Source organism: Canis lupus, chromosome 8 (genome assembly GCF_048164855.1).
Source record: "Canis lupus baileyi chromosome 8, mCanLup2.hap1, whole genome shotgun sequence".
Lineage (NCBI taxonomy): Eukaryota > Metazoa > Chordata > Mammalia > Carnivora > Canidae > Canis > Canis lupus.
Window position 1 is genome coordinate 74,988,414 of NC_132845.1, and position 23,497 is coordinate 75,011,910.

At 45.6% G+C, this 23,497-nt stretch overlaps 1 protein-coding gene across 13 annotated transcripts in view; it reads left to right on the top strand.

Annotated features, from left to right (window-relative positions):
- Positions 1-23,497, top strand: part of AUTS2 (activator of transcription and developmental regulator AUTS2) — a 1,131,932-nt gene that overhangs the window by 1,096,460 nt on the left and 11,975 nt on the right. For 8 of the 13 annotated variants that reach the window (XM_072837545.1, XM_072837549.1, XM_072837552.1 and 5 more), the window contains 8 exons: positions 6,750-7,215; positions 8,481-8,734; positions 9,859-10,100; positions 11,750-11,794; positions 15,214-15,309; positions 17,652-17,723; positions 18,989-19,018; positions 20,534-20,605. In XM_072837545.1, coding sequence (XP_072693646.1) covers positions 6,750-7,215; positions 8,481-8,734; positions 9,859-10,100; positions 11,750-11,794; positions 15,214-15,309; positions 17,652-17,723; positions 18,989-19,018; positions 20,534-20,605 — 1,277 coding nt within the window. The remainder of the gene's footprint in view (positions 1-6,749; positions 7,216-8,480; positions 8,735-9,858; positions 10,101-11,749; positions 11,795-15,213; positions 15,310-17,651; positions 17,724-18,988; positions 19,019-20,533; positions 20,606-23,497) is intronic. The other 5 variants (XM_072837546.1, XM_072837548.1, XM_072837550.1 and 2 more) reach the window with 5 other exon arrangements.

A 23,497-nucleotide genomic window follows, 5' to 3' on the forward strand; every position in this document is an offset into this window, starting at 1 on the left:
AAAAACCCTACAACTTTAAAAATGAAAGTCTGTGATTATTTTTGGATGATGGGATTACAATTAACATTTTGATGTACACTTTCTAGTCTTTTTTCGGTGTGCGCATATACACATTTACACAGATAATTTTGAGTATTGAAATTGTATTGGTGATAGTGTACTTTATTTTACTTGGTAGTAATTTTGTCATGAAGTGCTTTCCATTGAATTATTTTCTGGACAAAAAAAAATTATTTTCTGGAGTAGTTTTGGAAACACTGATCATTTTTTTTTGTGTTCTACCTTGTGGAAAGAACTTAATTTCCACAACAACCCCTTGGAGTAGTTAGTGTATTTTTGCTGTAAGTTATTGGACTTCTAGAAACGTACTGTTCATCATAGGGACATAACTCAGCAAATCTCAACCCGAGCATGTTATTGTATAATATAAGAAATGTTTTATAGCACACTTTTATTCTTTACTTTCTAGGACAAAATACGTTGTTGGTTGCCTATCTATACACGTGATTTAAAAATGCCCATAAAGCCCTAATGAAAAGTAAAGGAGAAACAAGTATGTAAACATTTATTTATAGTGGAAGACAATGAAATGGTCAGATGCTCAAATCTATACATAGGACAGTATATAACTATGGTTGCTACAAAAGCAGATTGATATGGGTCTGTGGGACTTGGTAATTAAAATGCCAGGAGCAGGGATCCCTAGGTGGCTTAGCAGTTCAGTGCCTGCCTTCGGCCCAGGGCGTGATCCTGGAGATGCTGGATCGAATCCCATATCAGACTCCTTGCATGGAGCCTGCTTCTCCCTCTGCCTGTGTCTCCGCTGCTTTCCCTCTCTCTGTGTCTCTCATGAATAAATAAATAAAAATCTTTTAAAAAATAAAAATAAAAAATAAAATGCCAGGAGCAGCCATACCATTGGTGTCCTGATTTTCCCGAATGGTGGTGAACAGCTCACTCTTGGTTGTTCATAACAATAAGACCTAACAGACACAGCAGCGTACAGTAGTTGCATTCCTGGAAAATGCAGTGTGTATTAAAACTGTGCATAAAATTGTTTTGTGTTTATATGCAAAAATAGAGTCAGGCTCTAGATTTTCCAGCTACATAAATGTCCAGTGGGATTTTAGGACATTAGCTGAGAAGTTGCATGGCATTGTCCTTTACGTTACAGTATATCTAACGTCCGTAAGAGCCACCAGTGAGTGCCCTCCAGCCACTGTGACAGCCAAACACAGTCCCACAAAGTTTGAAAACTTAAAAGAACCACCTCTTAAGTGGCTTTGACTTGTTTCTCTCTCTCTTTCATCATAAAATACCCTTGAACACAGAATTCTCAAAGCATTTGCAGTCGTACATTTCTAAGTCTTCGTAGGCCCTGTCATTTTCTTGCTAAGTTTGCTTCCAAGTATTATGTGACTTTTGTTACTGTAAAGGGGATCCTTCTTTTTTATTTAACTTTCTAGTCACTATTGCTGGTGTGTAGAAAACTACTGATGTTTGCGGTGGGGGGTGGTGGCGGTGGTTATTTGGGTATTTTGCTGAGTGCTATTATTCTCATATATTTCTCAGCTGATTGTGTTTTCTAGCTAGATAATTATAGTTTTTTTATAAATAGTAGTTTTGCCTCTTCCTTTTGTCATTGCTGTTGGTAAATGAAATGAATAGTTTGTTTCTTACAGGTTCAGTCCACATTGTCTGTAACACTAAATATACCTGTTACATATTTCCAGGTTGAGGGAAAGGTGTCAATCATTGAGTCCTTTTCAGTTTACTTCTGTGATCAGGTTTATTTGTTTTGGAGTCAGTTTTAGTAATTGATATCTTTTCATAAACTCCATTTTATTTTCAAATTTATTAGAAACTTATATATTACAGTTTCTTATTTTATATAACCTACACTCTCCATGTGTTTAATGGTACCACTACTCATATTCCCAGTTTTGTTTGCTGTGGTTTTTTTCTTCCTCAAACTGTTCTTAAATGTAGGATCAATTTTCTTTTAAGAATTTTAATGGGGGATCCCTGGGTGGCGCAGCAGTTTAGCGCCTGTCTTTGGCCCAGGGCGCGATCCTGGAGACCCGGGATCGAATCCCACATCGGGCTCCCGGTGCATGGAGCCTGCTTCTCCCTCTGCCTGTGTCTCTGCCTCTCTCTCTCTCTCTCTCTCTCTCTCTCTCTGTGACTATCATAAATAAATAATTTTAAAAAAAGGAATTTTAATGGGTAACAGGATCACATGATTCAAAAATGTAAATACGTATGTATGTATACAGTCACATATCTCCCCTTCCTCTGGCTCTGTGTCTGTCTGGTTCTCCACCCTGAGCCCCCAAACAGGTGCTCTTCTAGAGCTTCTTTATGCATAAAGTAAAAGTGGGTATATATGATTTTTCTTGTTTTTCATAGAAGCTAGCAATATGCCATGGGTTGTACACACAGAGTTCCTCATTCCTTTTCAGTCTATAATGTCTTCCATTGTATGGGTGTATCAGATTTATATGTACCCAGTTCCCAAATGATTACATTTTAATTCTTTCCAAACTTGTAATTCAAAGCACGATGCAGTTTCACGGTGTCTATAGACTTAAATCCTTGCTGAGCTTCTTTAGTTTCTTGGCTAAATGTTGCCAAATTGCCCTCCACAGAGGTTGTAGGTGTTGTTTTTTTAAAAGATTTTACTTATGTGTTTATTTGAAAGAGTGAAAGAGGCAGAGAGAGCACAGAGGGAGAAGGAGAAGCAAGACTCCCTACTAAGCACAGAGCCTGATGCGGGGCTTGATCCCAGGACTTCAGTCAAGGCCGTGACCTGAGCTGAAGGCGGGCACTTATCTAACTGAGCCACCAAGGTGCCCCTAGGTTTTTAGTCTACTAGTAAAATACTAGCAGCCTCATTTTCCCCAGGGAACTGTGATCAAATTTGTATCAAAATGAAATTTTTCCTAATCTGTCCTTACCTTTTTAAAAATGTATTGTGTTTGAGTCAAGGTTACTGAGATACAATTTACGTATAGGAAATTCACCCCTTACACTGTACACTATGCAGTGTAATTTTAATTTGCATGTATCTTATTATAAGCACGATGTGTTCTTTTTATAATCACAAGAAGAGAGATTTTAAAACCCCAAAATGTAATGAGTAAAACTTGTAAATAAGACTAGTCAATTTGCACATTCTTACTTCTTTCGACCTCAGCAAATTTCATCCTCTGGCAAATTCAGAGCACACAGAGCAATACAAAATGTTTTTTTTTAATGTGTTCTTGCCAATTTTGGAGAAGCACAGTAAGACAAATTGACTGTCAAGATGGAAAAGCTTAACTGGGAAGATACATTTATTGAATAATTGAAAGGAAGAGGAAATGCATTACCGATTAGCCACAAAAACGCATGTCGCCTAAATCTGTGCCTCAAGAGACTTGTGTAAATGGGGAGTCGTAAAACTGTCTCAGCCCTAAAGTTCTTACCGCCTTCAAAGCTGCCACTGCCTTGCTTGTAGGTTCCGCAGCAACAGGGCCTCAGTGGATTGATGATAGCTTTCAGGTTTAGCTGAAGCGTGCTGTTCCAGCAGCCCTTTGTAGCTTTGCACTGTCTCATTGTATCAAATATTTTAACAGAGTCCTGGATTTACTGTTCCCTGCTTTGCTTTAGGTTTTTTGCTTCTGGGGGACAGCAAAGTGTAAATCAGAGAAAAAGCAATTAATGGTGGCAAGAGTTGGGACTAGAACAAAAGTTGTCTGATTTATTAAACAGCCAGGTGACCTCCAGCAAGCAAGTTCCTTAACTTCTCTGGGCTTCTTCACCATCTAATCAGAGTGGATTGGGTGAGTTCCTTGCCACTCACAGTGAAGTCCAAGCCTCACCTCAGACAGGGAGACTCTGGAGCCCCACTCCAGAATTTCTGAGTCCAATTCAGCGTTGTAAACAGATGTCCGGGTTGTTTGTATGCATTTTAAAGTTTGAGAAGTGCTGGGATGGTTTCCCAGATTCTGATCTTGTTGCCAAAATTCTGTGTTTCTGGGTCCTCTGAGTCATTCATCGGACAATCCTGTAGAAATTCACAGGGCTCACTAGAGAGATTTTTGTGTCCCTGTGCACCACACAGTTGGTCCAAGATGACCATCCCCAGGCTGGGTGCTGCTCCCCTCGCTCTGGCTGCATCTGTGTTGGGGCTAACCCACAACAGCAATGCAACAACAGAGGAGATGTGACTGCCAACCCTGTTTGCCTTTACGGGGCCTTGGGGAAATGAGCCCAAGCCTGTCCCATGCCCCCTGTGTCATCCACACTCAGAAGCCCATTAAATAAAGAACAAGGAGATAAATATAGTCAGGCTACAGAAATGAAGCACTTAATCTGCGTCTTCCTGATGTGCTTCCTTTACTGGCATAAGGAAATCTAAGTGATAGCCTCTGGGTGGTGTCCTTTGGAAGAGGAACTTTGTTTTATGTCAGAGGGAAATTTTGTTTGGACAATGATTTTTGGAGGGAGAATGTGAATTTGGATTTAAATTTAACAACATGGGAAATATCTATGCATTTACTCTTCACCATCCCAGTCCAGAGAGAACAAAGCACTTCAAAAGGATGGAAATGTGTTTCTGCCCTTTTAGCGAGCACAATAATCCTAAATTAACCGTCTGAGTGTCAGAGTGGGAAGAAGCCCTGCTTAGGCACCTAGAACTTCTCGCTGAGGTGGAGCTCTTGTATTTTGTGCGGTTAGAATGTGTGGGTGTTGGTGCTTCTGCCCAGACCTAACTAACCCTCTTGCGTTGTAGGAAACCTACATGTTATTTGATGAGCTCGCATAAGCCCTTGCTATGGTAATCTTGTGGAAATGATAGGAAAAAACACTGGAAGAGAAGCTGGCCCAGAATCCCTAGGTGTGGATTGTCTACAGATGAAGGGTCTTCTTTCATGATCTAGGAGTTTTGGCTACATGGAGTCTGTGCACATCAAGGATCTTGATGTTCACAGCCCTCAAGTTAAGAAGTAAAGTTTTGGGAATCCTAAAATTTCAGCTTGTCATAAGCAAAAATCTTCCCAGAAAGGTTCTAAAGGACAGCTCTGGATGAAAATATGTGTGAGTGGCCCTCCCATCTATGCCAGAAGTCTAGAGTTACTTTTCCCCAGGGCCTTCTTGGATGCTTTATCCCTGAAGCTGAAACATGCAAAGAGGGGACTCTCTTTTGTTCCAGGCTGTTCTGAGAGGCATAATGATAGCCAAGGTCATTTTAGCCAAAAATGCCTTCTGTTTATAACCCGGGTTTGTTTCTGCTTTGGTGCTTGTCACAGGTTTGATCTGTTCCATCAACAGGACAGTGGGAGTAATGGTTTGCTTTGAGGAAAAATCCAGGGAAGAAAAATGGCAAGCGAGTGTACGCAAGAGGACATCAACAGAAAAGGATAGGACGAGTGAGAATACCACATTATTTCTCATACTTGATACAGTGAGATTGGAAGAGAAAGATCATGGCCAGAGTAGTTTCCTGAGAAATGCCTGGAACACATCCTCATTTCAGAGAATACCATAATCTGTTCTTTTTCTATTTCTGAGCTGTATAATAATAAAAGGGTGGCTCTTTTAGCGCAAAGATATAAGAAAGGTCATCCCCCCCACCATGTACAAAAAGTACTTACTCATTAGTAGGGGCATTTTTTTGTATTTAATGTCATATTTGTCTTTCATTCTTCCATTAGAGGATTTGATGGAGTTTGACTTACAAGCTGATCAAACAACCACTCTGTGATGTGGCATGAATCTTGGAGAGAGGCGTATCTTTTTTTAATTTTCTCGATGATTTTATTTATTTTATTTTAGAGAGAACGTACATGCGACAGCAGGGTGAGGAGGGGAAGAGGGAGAGGGAGAGAAAATCTTAAGCGGACTCCTTGCTGAGCATGGAGACCAATACAGGGCTCGATCTCACGACCCCAAGATCACAACCTGAGCCAAAACCAAGAGTTGGCCACTTAACCAACTGTGCCATCCAGGCGCGCAAAGAAGCTTATCTTTTAAATTCGTAACAGGAGTGTGTGCTTGCTACATTTCTTCCATTGTTGTGGCATTTCACTTATTTTACATCGAGGCCTAGCATCAGCATTCAGCATTGCACCAGCGGCCTGGAGGGGCGGGGGACTCTTTAAAACGCCTGGCACGTGTAGTTGGCTCTAAATTGATCGGAATTCGTGTTTGCACCTTGGATCTCAGATGTTGCTAGGATCAGTTGGTGAGCACGAGGAGGCCCTGAGTTTGACCAGTTTAGCACTTGCCAAATACGACATTATTTTTGTAAATGTCAAATGAGTCTCATCTGTCAGAATGGAAAGGGGAGGGGCAAGGCCAAGAATAAACATCTGTGTGTGGTTAAATAACATTCACTTCACTCGCTGTGTGAAAACACCGCTCTTCTGTATATTCAAAAACTGCATGTATTTCAAGCAGGGGGAAATCAGCTCATCGTCTATTATTTCTTAATTTTGCTCCATCAAAGGCTTTGCCGAGATTCAGGTGGATGTGCATTTTCAGACTCGCAGCCTTGGCTGCTTTCTGGCCCGCAGCTTCCTGCAGCCCTCTTCGCAGAGTGCTCGTGCCCTGCACGTGGGCAGGTCAGGCCACAAAGCCAGGACAAGCCACCAGGCCATGTGTCGTGTCTGGGACCTGGGGGTCTGGGCATTGGGGTGCTCTGTGCTCCATGTGTCACACTCACATGTCATTGCCTGTGATTTGTCTCTGCTCTCCCCACACAGATCCGGAGCTAGGTGTTGGCACGCTACCTGAACATGACAGCCAGGACGCAGGGCCGATTGTCCCCAAGATCTCGGGTCTAGAGAGAAGCCAGGAGAAGAGCCAGGACTGTGGCAAAGAGCCGATCTTTGAGCCCGTGGTGCTTAAAGACCCCTGCCCTCAGGCCCCTCAGCCGCTGCCCCAGCCCCAGGCGGAGCTGCAGCCCCGAGCTCCTTCTCCGGACCCTGACCTGGTGCCCCGCACAGAGGCCCCGCCTCAGCCCCCCCGCCCAAGCACACAGCCTCCGCAGGCGCCCGCAGAGGCCCAGCCGGCCCCCCAGCCTCCGGCGCAGAGGCTCCCGCGGCCGCAGTCCCCCGCCCAGCTGCTCCATCAGGGTCTCCCGCCTGTGCAGGCGCACCCCTCGTCCCAGGGCCTCTCCCAGCCCCTCTCAGCCTACAACAGCAGTAGCCTGAGCCTCAACAGCTTAAGGTGAGCCCCCCGCGTCGGGGCCTGGCTTCTGCCCCCTTCTCTGGGCTGGGCTGTGGAGCGGGTCGGGGGCTCCCGCGGAGGCTGGTGCCTTGTTGCGAACCCCACCGCAGTGTCCTGGGGCGGGGGAGGCAGGGAGCTGGCCACGGGGAGGAGCCCTTGAGACTCGGCTGGGTAGGCTGGGGGGACAACAGGGTTAGTTAGGGACGTCCGAAGAACTAGAACAGCCACAGGGACCGAGGGGTGCAGGCGGGGAGGGCGGTGTGCATGCACCAAGGAGCATCCAGCCTTAGAAGGTTCCTAGGAGGGAGGCCATTGGCCTCTGCAGGAGGATGCCTCGGAGGCGCTACATCTCCCTCCCTGCGGCTCCAGAGTCAGGGAGCTGGGGTGGGGGGGACCAGGGGATGTTCTGCTTGAGGTTCTTCTGTTACCCTTAGTCCAGGGCGGGTCAGAGCAGAGGCGAACCAGCTGCGTGTGGACAAAGAGGAGCCCCGGTGTGGAGGCCCAGGCGCTCTCCTGCCTAGTCTTTGCCAAACTACACGAGAGGGTGTTCAGAGGAGCACAGGGGAGCACTGCCAGGGAAAGGGAGACGGAAACCGCGGGGTGTGGGGCCAAGCATTGCCTACCCTTGCCTGGATCTGGGCGTTGTAATTCCAACCCCTCGGGGCTCTTGTGGCTTTCTCTTCCTCGTGACAGCCTGGTGACGGGGGACTCTGGGGCCTGCTGCTTCCTGGTTAGGACAGGGGAAGGAAACCGCCTCAGCCGGGGCCGGGGCCCTGCTCTGCCCCCAAGCTTACTTCCATGGCCCCCAGACCGGAGCAGGGATCAGGGGCTCCCTGTGCTGCTTCATGGAAGGGGTCGCAGTGGGACGGGAGGAGCTCTGGCCATCGTCTTGTCCTCTGTGTAAATTGTAGGACATGTGGCTAGTGGAGGATGCAAAGGTGCGGGGCTCTGAGGGGCAGAGGGGAGAAGTTGGCCATAGCAGAGGGGAGCGGGCCTGAGTGTTCGGGCACAGCCACTGCCTGGCCCCCAGGGGGCAGTGGGGTAACTCTGGGGCCGCAGCTCCTCTTGCGCAGTGTCTGCAGTTGTGACCATCGCAGAGGCTCCTGGTGTGCCCAGGGGCGGGCGTGTCAAGAGAAAGGAGCAAGAGAAAGTGTTGAATGGCTTTGGGCAGGGAGATAGGATTCTTTTTTAAGAAAATTAATTGCTTACCTCTTTTTTTTTCCTTTCTTCCTTTTTTTTCCCTTTGGCTGTGGTCGCTCCAACAGCAGTAGCAGAAGCAGCACCCCGGCGAAGACTCAGCCTGCCCCTCCGCACATCTCTCACCACCCCTCCGCCTCCCCCTTCCCCCTCTCGCTGCCCAACCACAGCCCCCTGCACAGCTTCACGCCCACCCTCCAGCCCCCCGCACACTCACATCACCCCAATATGTTTGCCCCTCCCACGGCTTTGCCTCCTCCACCACCTCTGACTTCAGGGGGTCTGCAGGTCCCCGGACACCCGGCCGGAAGCACTTACTCAGGTACGAGGGAGGCACCCTCCTGGCCTACCCGGGGCGCCCACCTCTCCAGCCGGTGGCCTCATGGGCCGTCGGTGTTGCCTGTGCCCGGAGTCTGGGTTTTCTCATTTGACGGTTTTCTGCTTTACTTACTATATGTATTCTTGTAACCTCCCTCTAATCCCTGTGGGCTGAAGTTGAGCAAAAATGTGTACTGACACCCTGTTGACCTCAACAACCCGGGAGGCTCAGACACTACCAAGGGGCAAGCAGCTTACTGCGAGTCAGGAAGCTTTTCCCTCTGAGTTCACCCAGCGAGGGGGAAAACAGATTGTGTGTGACCTGTTGTCCGGGCTCCCGTGAGCGGGACGGAAACTTGGTCAGGCCCATAGACTGTTCCATCCCAGGCTCTTGAAATTGGAATTTCCATCCTGAAACTCCATCCTGGTTTAAGGGTTTTTTTTGTTTTTTGTTTTGTTTTTGTTTTTTTTTTTTTCGCAATGAGTAAGGCCTTCTACCTTCTTAAAAAGAGAAGATGCACTTTTTGTTTCCGCTTATCCCAGAGTTTTAAGTGTCAACAAAATCTAGTCTTAGATACTGGCTCCTTTTCCCCTTGCCTGTGTTGATCAGGCCAGTATCCCAAGTTCAGGTCCATCGTAGCCATGTTATACCCCTGCTGCAGAGATTTCACTCAGAAGAGGGCACGAGAATGTGGCCACGTTACCCTAGATCAGTGTGCAGTCACTGTTCTTAAGTACTTAAATATATTAATTCTTTGCACCCCCAAAGTAACCCACAATGTGGATGATATTGTCCGCATATGGTACGTGAGGGAACTGACCCCAAATGAATGACTTCCCGTGCCCAGGCTCCCCAAGCTGACAGTAACAGAGCTGAAAATTGACCTCTGGCTCTTCAGCCCAGAGCCTGTCCCCCAAAGCCGAGAGGCTGGAAGAAGATGATTTGATCGTGACCGAGTGTCAGGGTCCTCTGGTAGGGCGTCCCCTTCCGTCCCTGGGGGCACAGGGGCTCTCATCAGGGGTGCCCTTGGCCCTGTCCCCTCTGGTCAGGTACGCCGATGTCCTGATCCAAAGGATCTGACCGATGTAGCAAAAAAGCGTCATCTTCTCCCTTCCCTTCTTTTCCAGAGCAAGACATCTTGCGACAGGAACTGAACACCCGTTTTTTGGCCTCTCAGAGTGCTGACCGTGGGGCTTCCCTGGGCCCTCCGCCCTACCTGCGGACCGAGTTCCACCAGCACCAGCACCAGCACCAGCACACCCACCAGCACACGCACCAGCACACCTTCACGCCGTTCCCCCACGCCATCCCGCCCGCCGCCATCATGCCGACGCCAGCACCTCCCATGGTGCGTACCCCAGGCAGAAATGTGAGGATAAGTAGAGCACGACTCTTTTTTTATGCAGCACGTTGGGGTGGAATGGGCTGTTGGGGCACAGGAGGTTAACGGGGACTGAGAGCTGTTTTAGGGGGCTCCTTTGGCCTTGTCCGTCTTGGCTGGAGAGAAGGGAGTGTCTGCTAACCCAGGGCCCGGGGTGGGCACTTCTCCGTAGACAGTTCTCCCTAGCACTGGGCGTGAGCTTGGGTGGGGACGGGTATTCTCAGTGCCCTCCGAACAGTCCCATCCGGTGATAGTACTTAACTTCTTGTCCTCTTGAGCATCTTGGGGGATTGCCGCCACTTACAAAAGCATATCTGCCAGTGTGTCGCACCAAGCCCCCACAGATCAGTGCTCATAGAACACTGGGAGTCAGGAGGAGGGCCGAGGCGGGGAGTGAGCCGTCAGAAGACCGGGGCCTTGTCGGTTACCCCTGCTCTCTCAGGTGGCTCCCCAAAGCCCATTTTGTTGAGGGTGGCCTTATATTTCTTACGTTTCACAAGATGGTGCGCCAGGCTGGTATCCTGCTCTCTCAGCAAGTCAGGGAGCGATGTGCCCCCAGGGGCAGAACGTGGCCTTGTGGTTGGAGGAAGGACATGGTCTTGGTCTTGACTGGGTCGAGCACACGCAGCGGGGGCCAATTAGGAATTTTTTTTTTTTTTTTTTAACTTACAGACTGTACTGAATAGGGCCATATTAGGGCACTAAATGTTCTGAGAGCCCTGTGTGCCACAGTGAGTATTAGGGTGTTTTACTTACTTAATCTTTAGTATTTAAGGAAATACCTGATTTCCAGGCAGTTAGTATCGTCATGGTAAGAACAAATGAGAATTCCATGATTTTAAGAGGTGCTCTCTTCACCAAACCTTGCATCCTCTCCTCCCGCCCCCTCTCTTTGTTGTTCAGCTTAATTTTTAAAAATACAGATTTTAAAGTTTATCTTCTGAATTTATTTAGGAGAATATTAGAAATGAGACCTTGGGACCAAAATTTTTTCTTATAATAAATCCTGTATCTTTTTTTCTGGATGAATTATACTTCTCAACAGTTCTATTTTTAAGGGCCTGTCATTTGGGGAAAAAGTTTATGGCAGCGTGGGTGAGCTATTACACAGATAAATGAAATCTACCTAAGGGGGGGCTACAGTACCAGAGGAAGCGTTGAGATACTCTTCTCTACTCAAAGGAAAAGTTATAAGACCTCACCCAGATGCCTTTACGTTTGGGTGTAATACGTCTCTGGAGGTGGCTGAATGTACGGTTCTTCTGCCAAAGGGAAGATGAAAACAGGGAATTCTCTGGATGGATCAGGCCAAATGCTCCCTTCTCTCTGATTTATCTGAATAATTGCCTCTTTTCTCCGGTTCAGATGTCTGGTCTGTGCCAATCTCTAAATACAGACTGGAGAGAAAGACACTCTAGTGTGACTGGGACTTAAACGCACCGTGTGGGTTCTCACTTTGCTTTTCCATTTCTTGTTGGAGTAACTCAGGAGTCGAGACGGTTCCTATATACAGCGAGGTTATGGAGTCTGATGACAGCCCAGTGACAGAGAAGCTCCCCTAGGGCTGCCTCCGCTGAAGCAGTGAAAAGAAATGTAGACTCTTTAAGTAACTAGCTTTTGCTTTGATCCCTTTACAGTTTGACAAATACCCTACAAAAGTTGACCCATTCTACCGGCACAGTGTGAGTCTTGTTACCATGCTACCCATTCACTGTAACTGCTTTTCCATGTGTGTGCTCTTGCCACAGATCAGTAAATGACTAGCAGCCTTCCTTAATCATCTTTGCAAGAATTCCCATTGCTCCTCGTCACTCTGGATGCTTGCTCTTGTGGCGTTTGCTTCCGGTAACGATGCAGTATCTTCTTCCGAATCAAAAGATCATTAGCGTGCCTAAAATTGAAAAGTGCAGGTGAACTTCACTCGGAGCCAGGCATCTGTCCTCAAAAGTGGGGTGTCTGCCATTGAATCACCGTGGTTTCAGAAGACTCTGGAACCACTGGGTTTCAGTCGTCAACCAAAATGTCATTGATGCAGATTTCCCAGAATTCAACTTGAATCCCTTCTTCCAAACAGAATGTCATTAATGTTCCTGACTCCAGGACCTCAAAAACCAGATTCTCGTGCCCTCCTGACTAAATGTAGACCCCTCTCCCACGTGGCTGATATGTTTCTCCTGAGCTTGCTATGACTAAAAACAAAATTATCATTTAAATAAAAGAAGGCCTTAAAATGGAAATCTATTATTTTTTCCCCTTTAAACTCATTCTTCCTTACATATTAAAAAAAATACTCATTTTATGCCATTGTAAAGAGTACAGTTCTCAAACTGAAATCGCTACAAACATATATATTCAGTCGAGACATAAAACAAAGGCTTTTTTAAAAATACAAACACCTTGGACACCTTACCATGATATTTTGATTATGGAGTGAATACTGCATCATGTTTACCTGAAATTTTGCAAGTCTCTTCACTCAGTGGTTTATTTCTATTTTTTTTTAAATGACACCAGAAAGAAAGATTAGTCCTTGCCTGTAGCCATGTTGGTCCACCAAACTCAGCTGTGCTTGCTTGAAAAGAAGTGCTCCTCAGAGCAGCAAAGCCTGTGAATTCATTCACACTTTGACCCAGATCATTAGACACTGTCTTAGTCCACAGGGTAGCTGGGAAGTCAAAACTACAAAATATTAGAAATCAGTGAAGCATGAGTTCCTCCAGAGATATGCAGACATAACATGAAGACGCCTCCTCACGAAGAGGAAGGTTTATCCAAGTGCCTGGGCCCCACATTGTTCTGACACTTTCTGCTCAGCACTGTGATGACAGAAGCATTTTTTATTTATTTTATATATTTGTTTTTAAAAATATTTATTTACTTATGAAAGAGAGAGAGAAAGAGCAGGGGGAGGGGCAGAGGGAGAGGGACCATGGGAGCCGGACGTAGGGCTTGATCCCAGAACCCTGAGGTCATGACCTGAGCCAAAACCAAGAGTCGGATGGATGCTTAGCCAACTGAGCCACCCAGCGTCCCACAAAAGCATTTTTTTAAATGGATGTGCAAAATCCAATAGACCCATGGATGTGTCTCCTCTTTAGGGCTACCCCATGAATGGTGCCATCTTTTTTTTTTTTTTTAATTTTTATTTATTTATGATAGTCACACAGAGAGAGAGAGGGGGGGGCAGAGACACAGGCAGAGGGAGAAGCAGGCTCCATGCACCGGGAGCCCGACGTGGGACTCGATCCCGGGTCTCCAGGATCGCGCCCTGGGCCAAAGGCAGGCACCAAACCGCTGCACCACCCAGGGATCCCTGAATGGTGCCATCTTTAATGACCATCACATTTCTGCCCTTTGTCAGTATTCTCTGATTTAAATTAAGGACCAGCTAACAAAGCCATTCCTAGAGAAAGTTAGCGTGCTCAACAGGTGCCTCAGATCTACTCCCCAGGACAAAATGTGTAGGGCCTTCCTTTTTATATGCTTATTCCATAGAGGTTCCTAGATTTAAGATGGAGAAAAAGCCGAGAGGCCTGAATTTTTGACAGGTTTAAAACATTTTATTAGGTACTTCAGATTTTTTGTCAAGTTGGGGGGATAGCTATGTTCTAAGAGGATCAGTAATGGACTGCAGCAAAAGGGAAATGATGAAAATATCTATTTTTTATTGAAAACATTAAAGGAAATATACCCACCTGGAGGCAGAGTAATAGAAATTTGAGTGTGTTTTAGTGTGGCATGTATTTAATTACTCTGCTTCATACAGTGTACTGTGGGAGAGTTATTTCGTTTTATTAGTTATAGTGGATAATATATGAAGTACTTAGTCTCTCTTGCTTTGGGGATTAGGACGTTATAAGGGGAATTAAGACGCAGTGCAGTCAAGTATCTAAAACACAATTTTAGACTTAAAAGTAGTTTTAAATGAGGGCACTTGGCTTGCAATCACTGTTTAAGTGGATTTAGTTCAATATCAATTAGTGTGAAAAACTTTGCTGCATCATTGAACGGAGCAAAATGAAATAAAGACCAAGAGAAAAGTATGTGCCCTGAAAACAGGATTGTTGAACGGACATCTCAGTCCTCACCTAGAAATAGCTAACGTGAAGTCACAATTCGGAAAAGTTTGACGTATTACTGTATTTTTGGCACATTACGCAACCATAAAGGTGGGACATGACTTAAGTATCTGGATGGTGGTTTGATCAGAGTGAATGGAACCAGAGCGACAAGCTCTCAGAAACACTCGCTTTTTAGGAGGAGTAAAAGATGGGTTTGCCTCTTCTTCAGTGTGGCTGTATCTTTCTTTCCTCCATTGTGTCCTCCATAAACTAGTTAATTCCAGAAAATGCATATTCTTAATTCAGAATCATTCTTCTCTCATCGCTGAGGGGTCAGACCCGTTAAGGGCTTGGCTTGAGCAGCCCCCAGTGAGCTTGTCCATCTTATAGAAACAATAGCTTCATTGTCAGTGTACATGGAGTCATTTTATTTTACTCTCCCACAAATATTTGTCATCATTTGAGAGGAGACAATTAAATTATCCTCTGAAACCCCACTTCTGGAACAACCTAATGAAGCAAGGATTGTGAATATTTTCTCATTTCCTCAAACTATTAAAAATCTAAAAGTACTAATTGAGTTTTAATGGTATAAAATCCTGGAACTCATAAAAGACTTGCTTCGTTTTCTTCCTTTTTTCTTAATTTTTCTTTTTTTCTTTTTCTAATTAACTTGTAATTTACCGGGCATCTTATTTGGCTCAGCATCCCCTCCTGTTTTTGACGCGCATTAAAATCTCAAGCCATTTAGGTCTTCTATCCAATTTAACAATTAATAATTAGAAAAGCTCCCTTTCTAATGATGTCCTCATTTGGGGACATCATTTGTTGGCTGATTGATTCTGAACTACTTTTAACTTTTTAAGTTAAGCATTCATGGCACATCTGTGTGATCATTTCATCATGGCTTCTTGACTAATAGCATCAAATTGGCATTACCTGGCTTGCTAATGTGGATGTCGTTCGATGGGAAGGGAATTGGAATATAGCATTTGCCTCCTACTAAAATCTTTTTCTCCCTTCTCCATCTCTGGCCACAGCTCTTCCATTCCTACCCTCCTGCAGTATCGGGCATCCCCCCTATGATCCCACCCACTGGCCCTTTTGGTTCACTACAAGGAGCATTTCAGCCTAAGGTAAGAAAACTGACCTCGAAAACATGCCAGCATCTTTGTCAGCAGAGCCTCAGGGTAGCCTCACCTGCCAATGACTAAAGTTTCCAATCCAGAGTGGGCACCGGGAATACAGTGAGATTTGTTTTGTTTTGTTTTGTTTTGCTAGCCCCTTGTGTTTTAAACTTCGGCCCAAATTTAATTTTCAGTCTGTACTATGCATGTAATCTCAGTTGAGCTAGGATTTCCTGTAATCTTTAAAATATATGGAACACACACACACATATTCACACACACACACCCCAGTATTGTGGACATAAGCTTCTGGTCAGGGGATGTACAAAATGTCAGATATGTGTATACCACATTGTCCTTGGGGTACATATTAGCGAGGATACAAAGCTGAGCCTTTATTGATTTGAATAGCATGGAATAGACCGGGTCCAAACTTACAATGTCATCCTTCTGGTTGTGCAAAGGGAAGATGCTCCTATTCATCTCCCCCATTCCGCGCCTTAGATGTGTGTCTGCCCTGCCTCCATCCTTTCTCAGCCATGGTCACACTTGGCCAAGGTCAAGACTAACAGCCTAGTGTGAAATTAACCTTTTGCCCTTCGCAATAACTAAATTCTTTTCCACCTAGTCAGTGTTCACCTCTGGTTTGGGTTCAAGTTGTCTCCGAAGGTCAAATTGAGTGATTCTCAGAACACCCTCCCTTTATGTGATTTTACTATAGTCCCGACTTTACACAAAAGCGAAACAGAGTTATGTTAGTAACCATTCTCAGATTTTTAAAGTAGGAAATTTTGCTCTGTGTGATTTAGGTTTCCTTTGCCTTTTTTTTTTTTTTTTTTTTCCCTTCTCCCCTCCCCATTTCATATCTAAGAGAAGACACCAGTTTGGGGCTAGAGTCACCCAGGATGACCGCGTTTTGCATTTCCAAAGGCATGTTGCCTCAAAGCTAGAACTAGGAAAAGAAATTTAAAAGTCTTGGGGGTGGGACCAGCTGCACCTTAGAAATGACATTTACCTACTTGGTACCTTGGCTTACAGGCCAGGTTATCTGTACCTGGGGCCCTCCTGATGGCCATGTGCCAGCCCTCCTATCTGGGGATGAAATGATGGTGATTTTGCAGCCCCTTTCCCCTGGTCGGCTGCTGTTCACTACTCCCTCCCACCCTGGTCTGTCCCCTCTGGCTTGCACCAAATCTCTCGCGCCTCCCCAAACAGACTGCTAGGTCATTTAATAAATTAGACTATTTCCCTCACTCACAATTATCCAATCACACAGAAATCTACATCTGGGCAAGAAAGTGTCTCTCTTGGTGTTGAAATAGGCCTTTCCAGGCCGTCTTACTGATTGAATATGTAGATTGCAGTTCATTAGCGGAGTTCTTCATATGTATGCAAATCAGGCTTTTAACAACCCCAGCTTAATCGTTAGTTGTACAGCAGCTGATTGCTTTCTTTCTTCCATTCTTTTTTTTTTTTTCATCCTTCTCCTTATAGGCAAGCTTTGTGCCTAAACCTGAGCTCTTTTCCCACATGCATTAGCTTCCTGGTGTTAGGGGAGTCACAGGAGTTGTGATTTCTTAAAATATGCGGTGAAAAAAGCCTTCTGAATCCTTCATCCGCTAGGAAGTAAGGACTGTGCGCCGGAAGTAGGCTTTTTATTGTTGCTATACACTCAAAGGACAAAAGCCCGCAGATAAGGTTATTGTTACAAATGACATTTAAGAATGGTGGCGGCGTAGGACAGACGAGGCAGATTGACTGCAGAAATCATTTAATAGTAGATCTGTGCGGTCCCTAAATTAGGTCCTCTTGTCCCATTTCCACCACCGCTAATGAGTAATTACTGAGCATAATTCCCTGTTATTGTCTGCCAGTTAAAATTTAGAGTTAGCTTAATGTCTGTGAAACGCTTTCAGTTATTCTGATGAGAAGCACCTGATACAGCACAATGCAATGATGTTCACTCAGGCATTGCTTAGAATGCTTGATGATAAAGCAGAAAACGCCATGACAGGGCCATCCGTAACTAGAAGGAGGTGGGGATCTGGGGGCCGTGCTCAGTGTGTAAGTGCGTTCCTCCCCCCTCCCCTTTTTTTTTTTGTCCTGTACTTTTTATTGCAGTGAGATGCTAGACACAGCAGACTCTGGTCCAGGGTCCCTTGAGGAAATAGGGAGCAGGTTCTCTTGAAGAGCATGTGGGATCACTGGGGAAAATGCATCTGCCAACTCTTGTATTCCAGAATGAAACAAAATCAGCATTTGGCTTCTTTAATTTTGAACGAAAGAAAGAACCTGCTTTTTCCAGTCATGTGTTAATGTGCTTCCTAAGCTGTGGTCTAATTAATTTGTAGACATCCAACCCTATCGATGTTGCTGCTCGACCTGGGACAGTCCCACACACTCTGCTCCAAAAGGACCCGAGGGTACGTAGAAAAGTCAGACCAGGTCGCAGGTAACACCAAGGTGTGTGTATTTACACGGGACAGCCAGCCCGGAGCATGCGCCTTCTCAGCTTCGCTGCTCTTTTAGCTGTTCCATCTAGTTTGTGGAAGAACATGCCAGTCATTCTTAGAAAACAAAATCTCCCCTGCTCCATTGTGGCTAAGCGACAAATGGGGAATGACTCGCCAGTGGGAGAGAAGACAAATGGCCTGTGGTTCAAGTCCAGGAAGTGGACACTGTTAGCTTGTGTAGCTTCTGTTCGGCTGATCTCTGTCTACATCTCCTAAAATTCCTGTCACCCAGAAGAAGCAGCTGTAAAATGTTTGGAATGGGAAAGCACTAAGCATCTTTATTCCTGGAAGTCACAGGACACTTCCCCTGCCCTCTGGGGGTCAGGAGGTTACTGCATTACACAGCCCTCCTGGCCCTCTACTTTGCGTGTGGAAAGCATCCTCCTGGGATCTCGGGAAAACATCCCTTGTGCTTTCCTTGTGTCACTCGTTCACAGTGCACACCTCTACTGACTTTCTAAAAGCGTCGGAAGTTCTCTACAGTACTAGGTGGTCTTGTCTGGTGGATTGTTATTTACATTCGTCTCTGCAGTCAATGTGGACAGATGATGACTTTTGACAATATTGTCTTTTTCCCTGGGTAAGGGCAGTCAGAAATTGATGGCCAGAGTTAGGTAGAAGTTTAAAATGACTCAACCATGTAAGTATTTTTCTGATGGTTAGTGAACTTGTAAAAAAGATCTCATAACCTCTAAGTAACGTGCAGTCATCCAACTAAGTGTGTTGGCAAAGACAGCCCCGCTCTTCCGTGTGTCTGGAGAGGACAGCTCTCCTGGGGTCCCCGTCAGTACCCAGCCTCACAGGTCTGCGGGCTGGAGGCCGTCCTGTCCTCCCTTAGAACCTGGGCAGTGTGGCTTGGGTGGACCACTCAAGATAGTGGAACTCCTCAGATGTGTAATGTGAGCAAATCATGTCGCCCGAGGGCAAATTGCTATTGATTAAACTTGGTCGGGGGCTTGTCAGTGTGGGTGTACCAGGGCTTGTGAAGTGGGGGAGGGGCCGCTTGGCACTTTTGATAGTGTGAAAATGGGTTAATTATTCTCTAAAAGGGCTTCATTTAAAAGTAAAATTCTAACATTTTAATTTCCCCTCCTAATGAAGCACTACAAATTTGTTAATTAGAGCAATTGTTTGAGTGACAGGCATGTAACCAAGTTGTCATTTTCTCTTCACAGTTGACAGATCCTTTCAGACCTATGTTAAGGGTAAGAAAGCTTCTTCTAGAACTGTTTTGCAACCTCTGTTTGACTCCCTGCAGGTTAAAAATACAAATCCATTACAAGGAAACAAGCCATAGAAATGTTGCAATAAAATGTTGGGATGACAGGGGCCGGCCTTTTTAGGTAGTGTGATTGAAAATGTCCTAAATTGGGTTGCTTTGCATGTTGGAGGAAGCCAGGCCATTGAGGGAAAGCAAACAGATAAAACAGGCAGCTGGGTCAGAGTCTCTGGGTGGCAGTGCTGCTAAAAGGCTTGACAAGTAGGGGAACCATATGGAGGAGGACAGAAGCAACGGGCAGAAATTAGGATTTCACCGAATTGTCCTGTGTCTTCCACATCTAACAGATACACACACACACACACACACACACACACACACCCATGGTCTATTTATCTTGGCTGGTGGCTACCTCGTTCTGTAGGAAGTGACGTTGACCTTCACAGCCATCCAACCTGTTCCTTTTGTACAGAAGAGGGAGACTATAGGCATTAGTTTGTTAACGTCTTCAGTGGTCTGGAGAGTGGCCAAGAGATGACCTCTGAATAAACGCTGACTTACTTGGTGCTGGGGGGTAGGGTGTGAATGATGGATGGTCGGTTGGAAGATGAACGGAGAGATTTTCTGCTCTCCTTAACCCATTTCTGGTGCATATAATCCAGTAATTCAGTTTCTCCAAAGAGAAACGAGAAAGAGAGGACTGTGTTATCACATAGGGGATTTCGAATGAAATTTCATTAGAAGAGAACTGAATCAGACTTAGATTTAAGTATATGCTTCATAAACAGCCCCTTGATCTAGAAAGACGTGGTCCCCCCGCTCTGGGTGGTAAGACAGCACACTCAGTTACTCTGGTCGGAAAGCAAGATATGAGCTGATGATGAGAAACACAGGTCGAGCGCTCTTCTCTCACTTGGGAATGAACGGCACCCACCAACATGAATGGGTAGTTGAGTCTTAGCAAGCTCTCATGGGAACTGGGCTCCAATAAAAACATGAATTTCTTTGTTCCGCTCTAGGGGTTAAGACAGAACAGCGTTGGGGGAGGTTATACAGGTTCTTCTGTAGCCTCTCTTGTTTTGAACCTATTCACAGACACTCGCTAATTAGCTCTTCTGAACAGCCGATTTGCATCGTAGCATGGCCGCATTTGTTAAGTAGGGCTTCCCACTCTCCCAGGTCTGCCAGCTGGCACCAGAAAAGAAAGAAGAGACACAAAGTGGGGCTCAGGCTTTTGCCATCTTGTCCCTGGCAACCGGGGAGGTCTTGGTCAAATACGGATTTCTGAGCAGTGTCGGCCAGCTCGGGTTCCATGGGAGGAGGGATGGGGCCTCCTGGACCGTGGCAGGCCCTGGCTGAGGGAGGTGTGGAGGACACTGAGCATCTTGCTCCGTGCAAAAGAGCCTCTGCAGCCCACATCTGCTGAAAAGCTTTGGAGAAGTTGGAGACGGTTTTCTCGGCCAGATCTTCCTTCTGACCGCGGTCCTCTGTTTTGTTCCAGAAACCAGGGAAGTGGTGTGCTATGCATGTTCACATCGCCTGGCAGATCTATCACCACCAACAGAAAGTCAAGGTCAGTGTTGCGTCCCGGGTCTGATGGGGACCGGGGCATGTGGGTGTGTGATCTCCTGACAGAGGAGGCATTTAAACAGCTCCTAAAGACCTGCTGGCAGGAAGGATCAAGTTGGAAACGCTGTTGGGAAGTCTTCCTATTCATTAGGGAAACCACCCACAAAATGGCAGGAAAGGAATAACTCCCCGAGTTTTATCTTTTCAGACGATTTTGTCATCATATTGATCCAAAGAGCTTACGCATAGATTAAATCCTTCAAAAAAAAAGGGAGGGTTTGGTTATCTAATAATAGCAACCAAGTGTTTATATGGAAAATACCAAGTATCTGAGAAGAGCTATACATGGAAGTTTTCATTTCTGTGAGAACTGGTGCTTTCTTTTTTTTTTTTTTTTTTTAAGATTTTATTTATTTATTCATGAGAGACAGAGAGGCAGAGACACAGGCAGAGGGAGAAGCAGGCTCCACGCAGGGAGCCTGACATGGGACTCAATCCTGGGTCTCCAGGATCACGCCCTGGGCTGAAGGCGGCGCTAAATTGCTGAGCCACCCGAGCTGCCCCAAACTGGTGCTTTCTTTTATTGTATGACTTTGAAAAGCTGACAGAGCCACTTGGACCCTATGTGATATTACCGAACTTCCATCAGTGATGTGTATTATTAAGAATTTCTCTTCTAGTAGTGTCGCAGTGACCTTTCAGCACGCCCGTTCGTCATCTTGATGACCAGTGACAGAGGTTAAAATAAAGTCAGTACCTTCCAGAACCACCTCTTACTCGTTACCCTATCTGTCCACAGATAATTTTACTTAAGCTTTTGTCTGTATTTTCATCATACAGATGAATACGGTCCATACCAGGCATTTACGGCACAGTAGGGATTAGGTTAAGAGCTTTCTGCAAATGACCAGATAAGGCATCACTGGTTGACTTAAGGACCAAAGTAACTGACAAGTCCAGATTTTACTGTCTGGGTATTTACTGTTGGTGTAACTGTGCCGAGAAAAGGGAGAAAAAACAGCCAGTTCAGTAATTCCAATGAGCTTCAGTTAATCCTCTCCCCAACAAGCATTTCCACCTAACAGCATTTGGGAGCCATCATGAGCATAAGAAAAGAAGCCAATAGATAACGGCGAGCTGGTCATCACAGAAATGTTTTGTTTTGTTTTGTTTTTTAATGATTAACATGATTTAAAAAAAAAAAAAAAAAAAACCTAGTTAGGGACGCCCGAGTGGCTCAGTTTGGCTGAGCCTTTGGCTCAGGACATGATCCCAGAGTTCTGAGACCGAGCCCCAAGGCGAGGCGGGCTCTCTGCTCAACGGGAAGTCGGCTTCTCCTTCTCTCATTGTCCCCTGCCCGCCCGCCCCCACCCCCCGCCATGCTCACCATCTATCTCTCAACTAAATAAATAAAATCTTAAAATAAAATAAATAAAAACCAACCTAGTTAAAAAGCCAACCTCAGTAAATGAGGTCACTAAAATATTTTGCTTTGGGGCTAAGTACCTGCTCTTTCTCCTAACATCCCATCAGTGAGTTTTGCTCACTTTTACCTTATTGTTCAGTGAGGTTTAATTAGAAACCTTATGGTTTAGCTTCGTTAGCAAATACATATGCTTGGAAGGCTAACTAGATTTTGATGCTTAGTTCAATTCACTTTTTGTTCTGGATGATGTGGTTAGCGGAACAGTAGGTAAGGCACGCCCTCCTTTGGTTAAAAGCAATGAAAGATGTTGTATGTGCCACTTTAGCAACTTCTTTTCCATGAAGGTGTCCCCAGTGACTAAAAGTTTCATTATCTCAATTCAATTAGGAAGACCCTTGCACACGAGATGGCTGCTTATCCTCCCTTCCCAGCAAACTCTTTGTAATCCCCAAGCTCCATTTTGCTTCATGGACCTAAGTTGTGGTTAATGGAACTGTGCTGTGTACCGTGCAATATTAGCACTAAATAATTTGGCAACCAAATTAAAGGAGGCACTCAAAAGATTTTTATAGATTTATAGTGAATTAGAAGCTTTGGTTTGGGGTTTGACTATTACTTTATAGTGGAGCTTGGACAAGCGTGTTCCCTGTGGATTTGAGCAGAAATTACATTGTCCCCTTTCTCTGTAATGTTCATTTCCTCATTCTTTCAGTGCCCCCTCCCCAAGTATTTCTTGAGGGAGCTTACAACCTGCAGATTACTTAATGTACCAGGCTCTAAGGGCACTCATCTGATCTGGTGTCTAGTTGCTTAGCATTCAGTAGTGAGCATATCCTAAAACCCTGTGAGCATGCTGCCTGCTTTCAAGGGATGTCGCTTCCAGCTTGGAGAAATCAGGTAGGTTTTTTTGTGGAGTAGGAAGGGTGGATGAGTGGGATTGCAGCCTCCTGCAATGCAGGAATGTCAGACTGACTTCTCTTGTCTCTGATGCTCACACAAGCTAGCTCAGGTGCCTCCTTGTGGACTTCACTATACAGAATGGGACAGGGTTGTGTTTATTTATTTTTTATTTATTTATTTATTTTTTTATTTTTTATTTATGATAGTCACAGAGAGAGAGAGAGAGAGAGGCAGAGACACAGGCAGAGGGAGAAGCAGGCTCCATGCACTGGGAGCCCGACGTGGGATTCAATCCCGGGTCTCCAGGATCACGCCCTGGGCCAAAGGCAGGCGCTAAACCGCTGCACCACCCAGGGATCCTCAGGGTTGTGTTTAGAGCAGACATGAGGGAGTTTGAGGTGGCACGAGCCCAAATGGATGTAAGCATCAGTCAAGTCTAAGAGACTAGAGAAATGAGTCAGAAACAGGCGAAGGGCCATGTATTCACAGATGGGAGCCCACTAGGTCGAGAAGTGGTGGCAGGGGGAGGGAAGCGGAGCGTCAGGCCCGGGCCGGGCCGGGCTGGGTGGT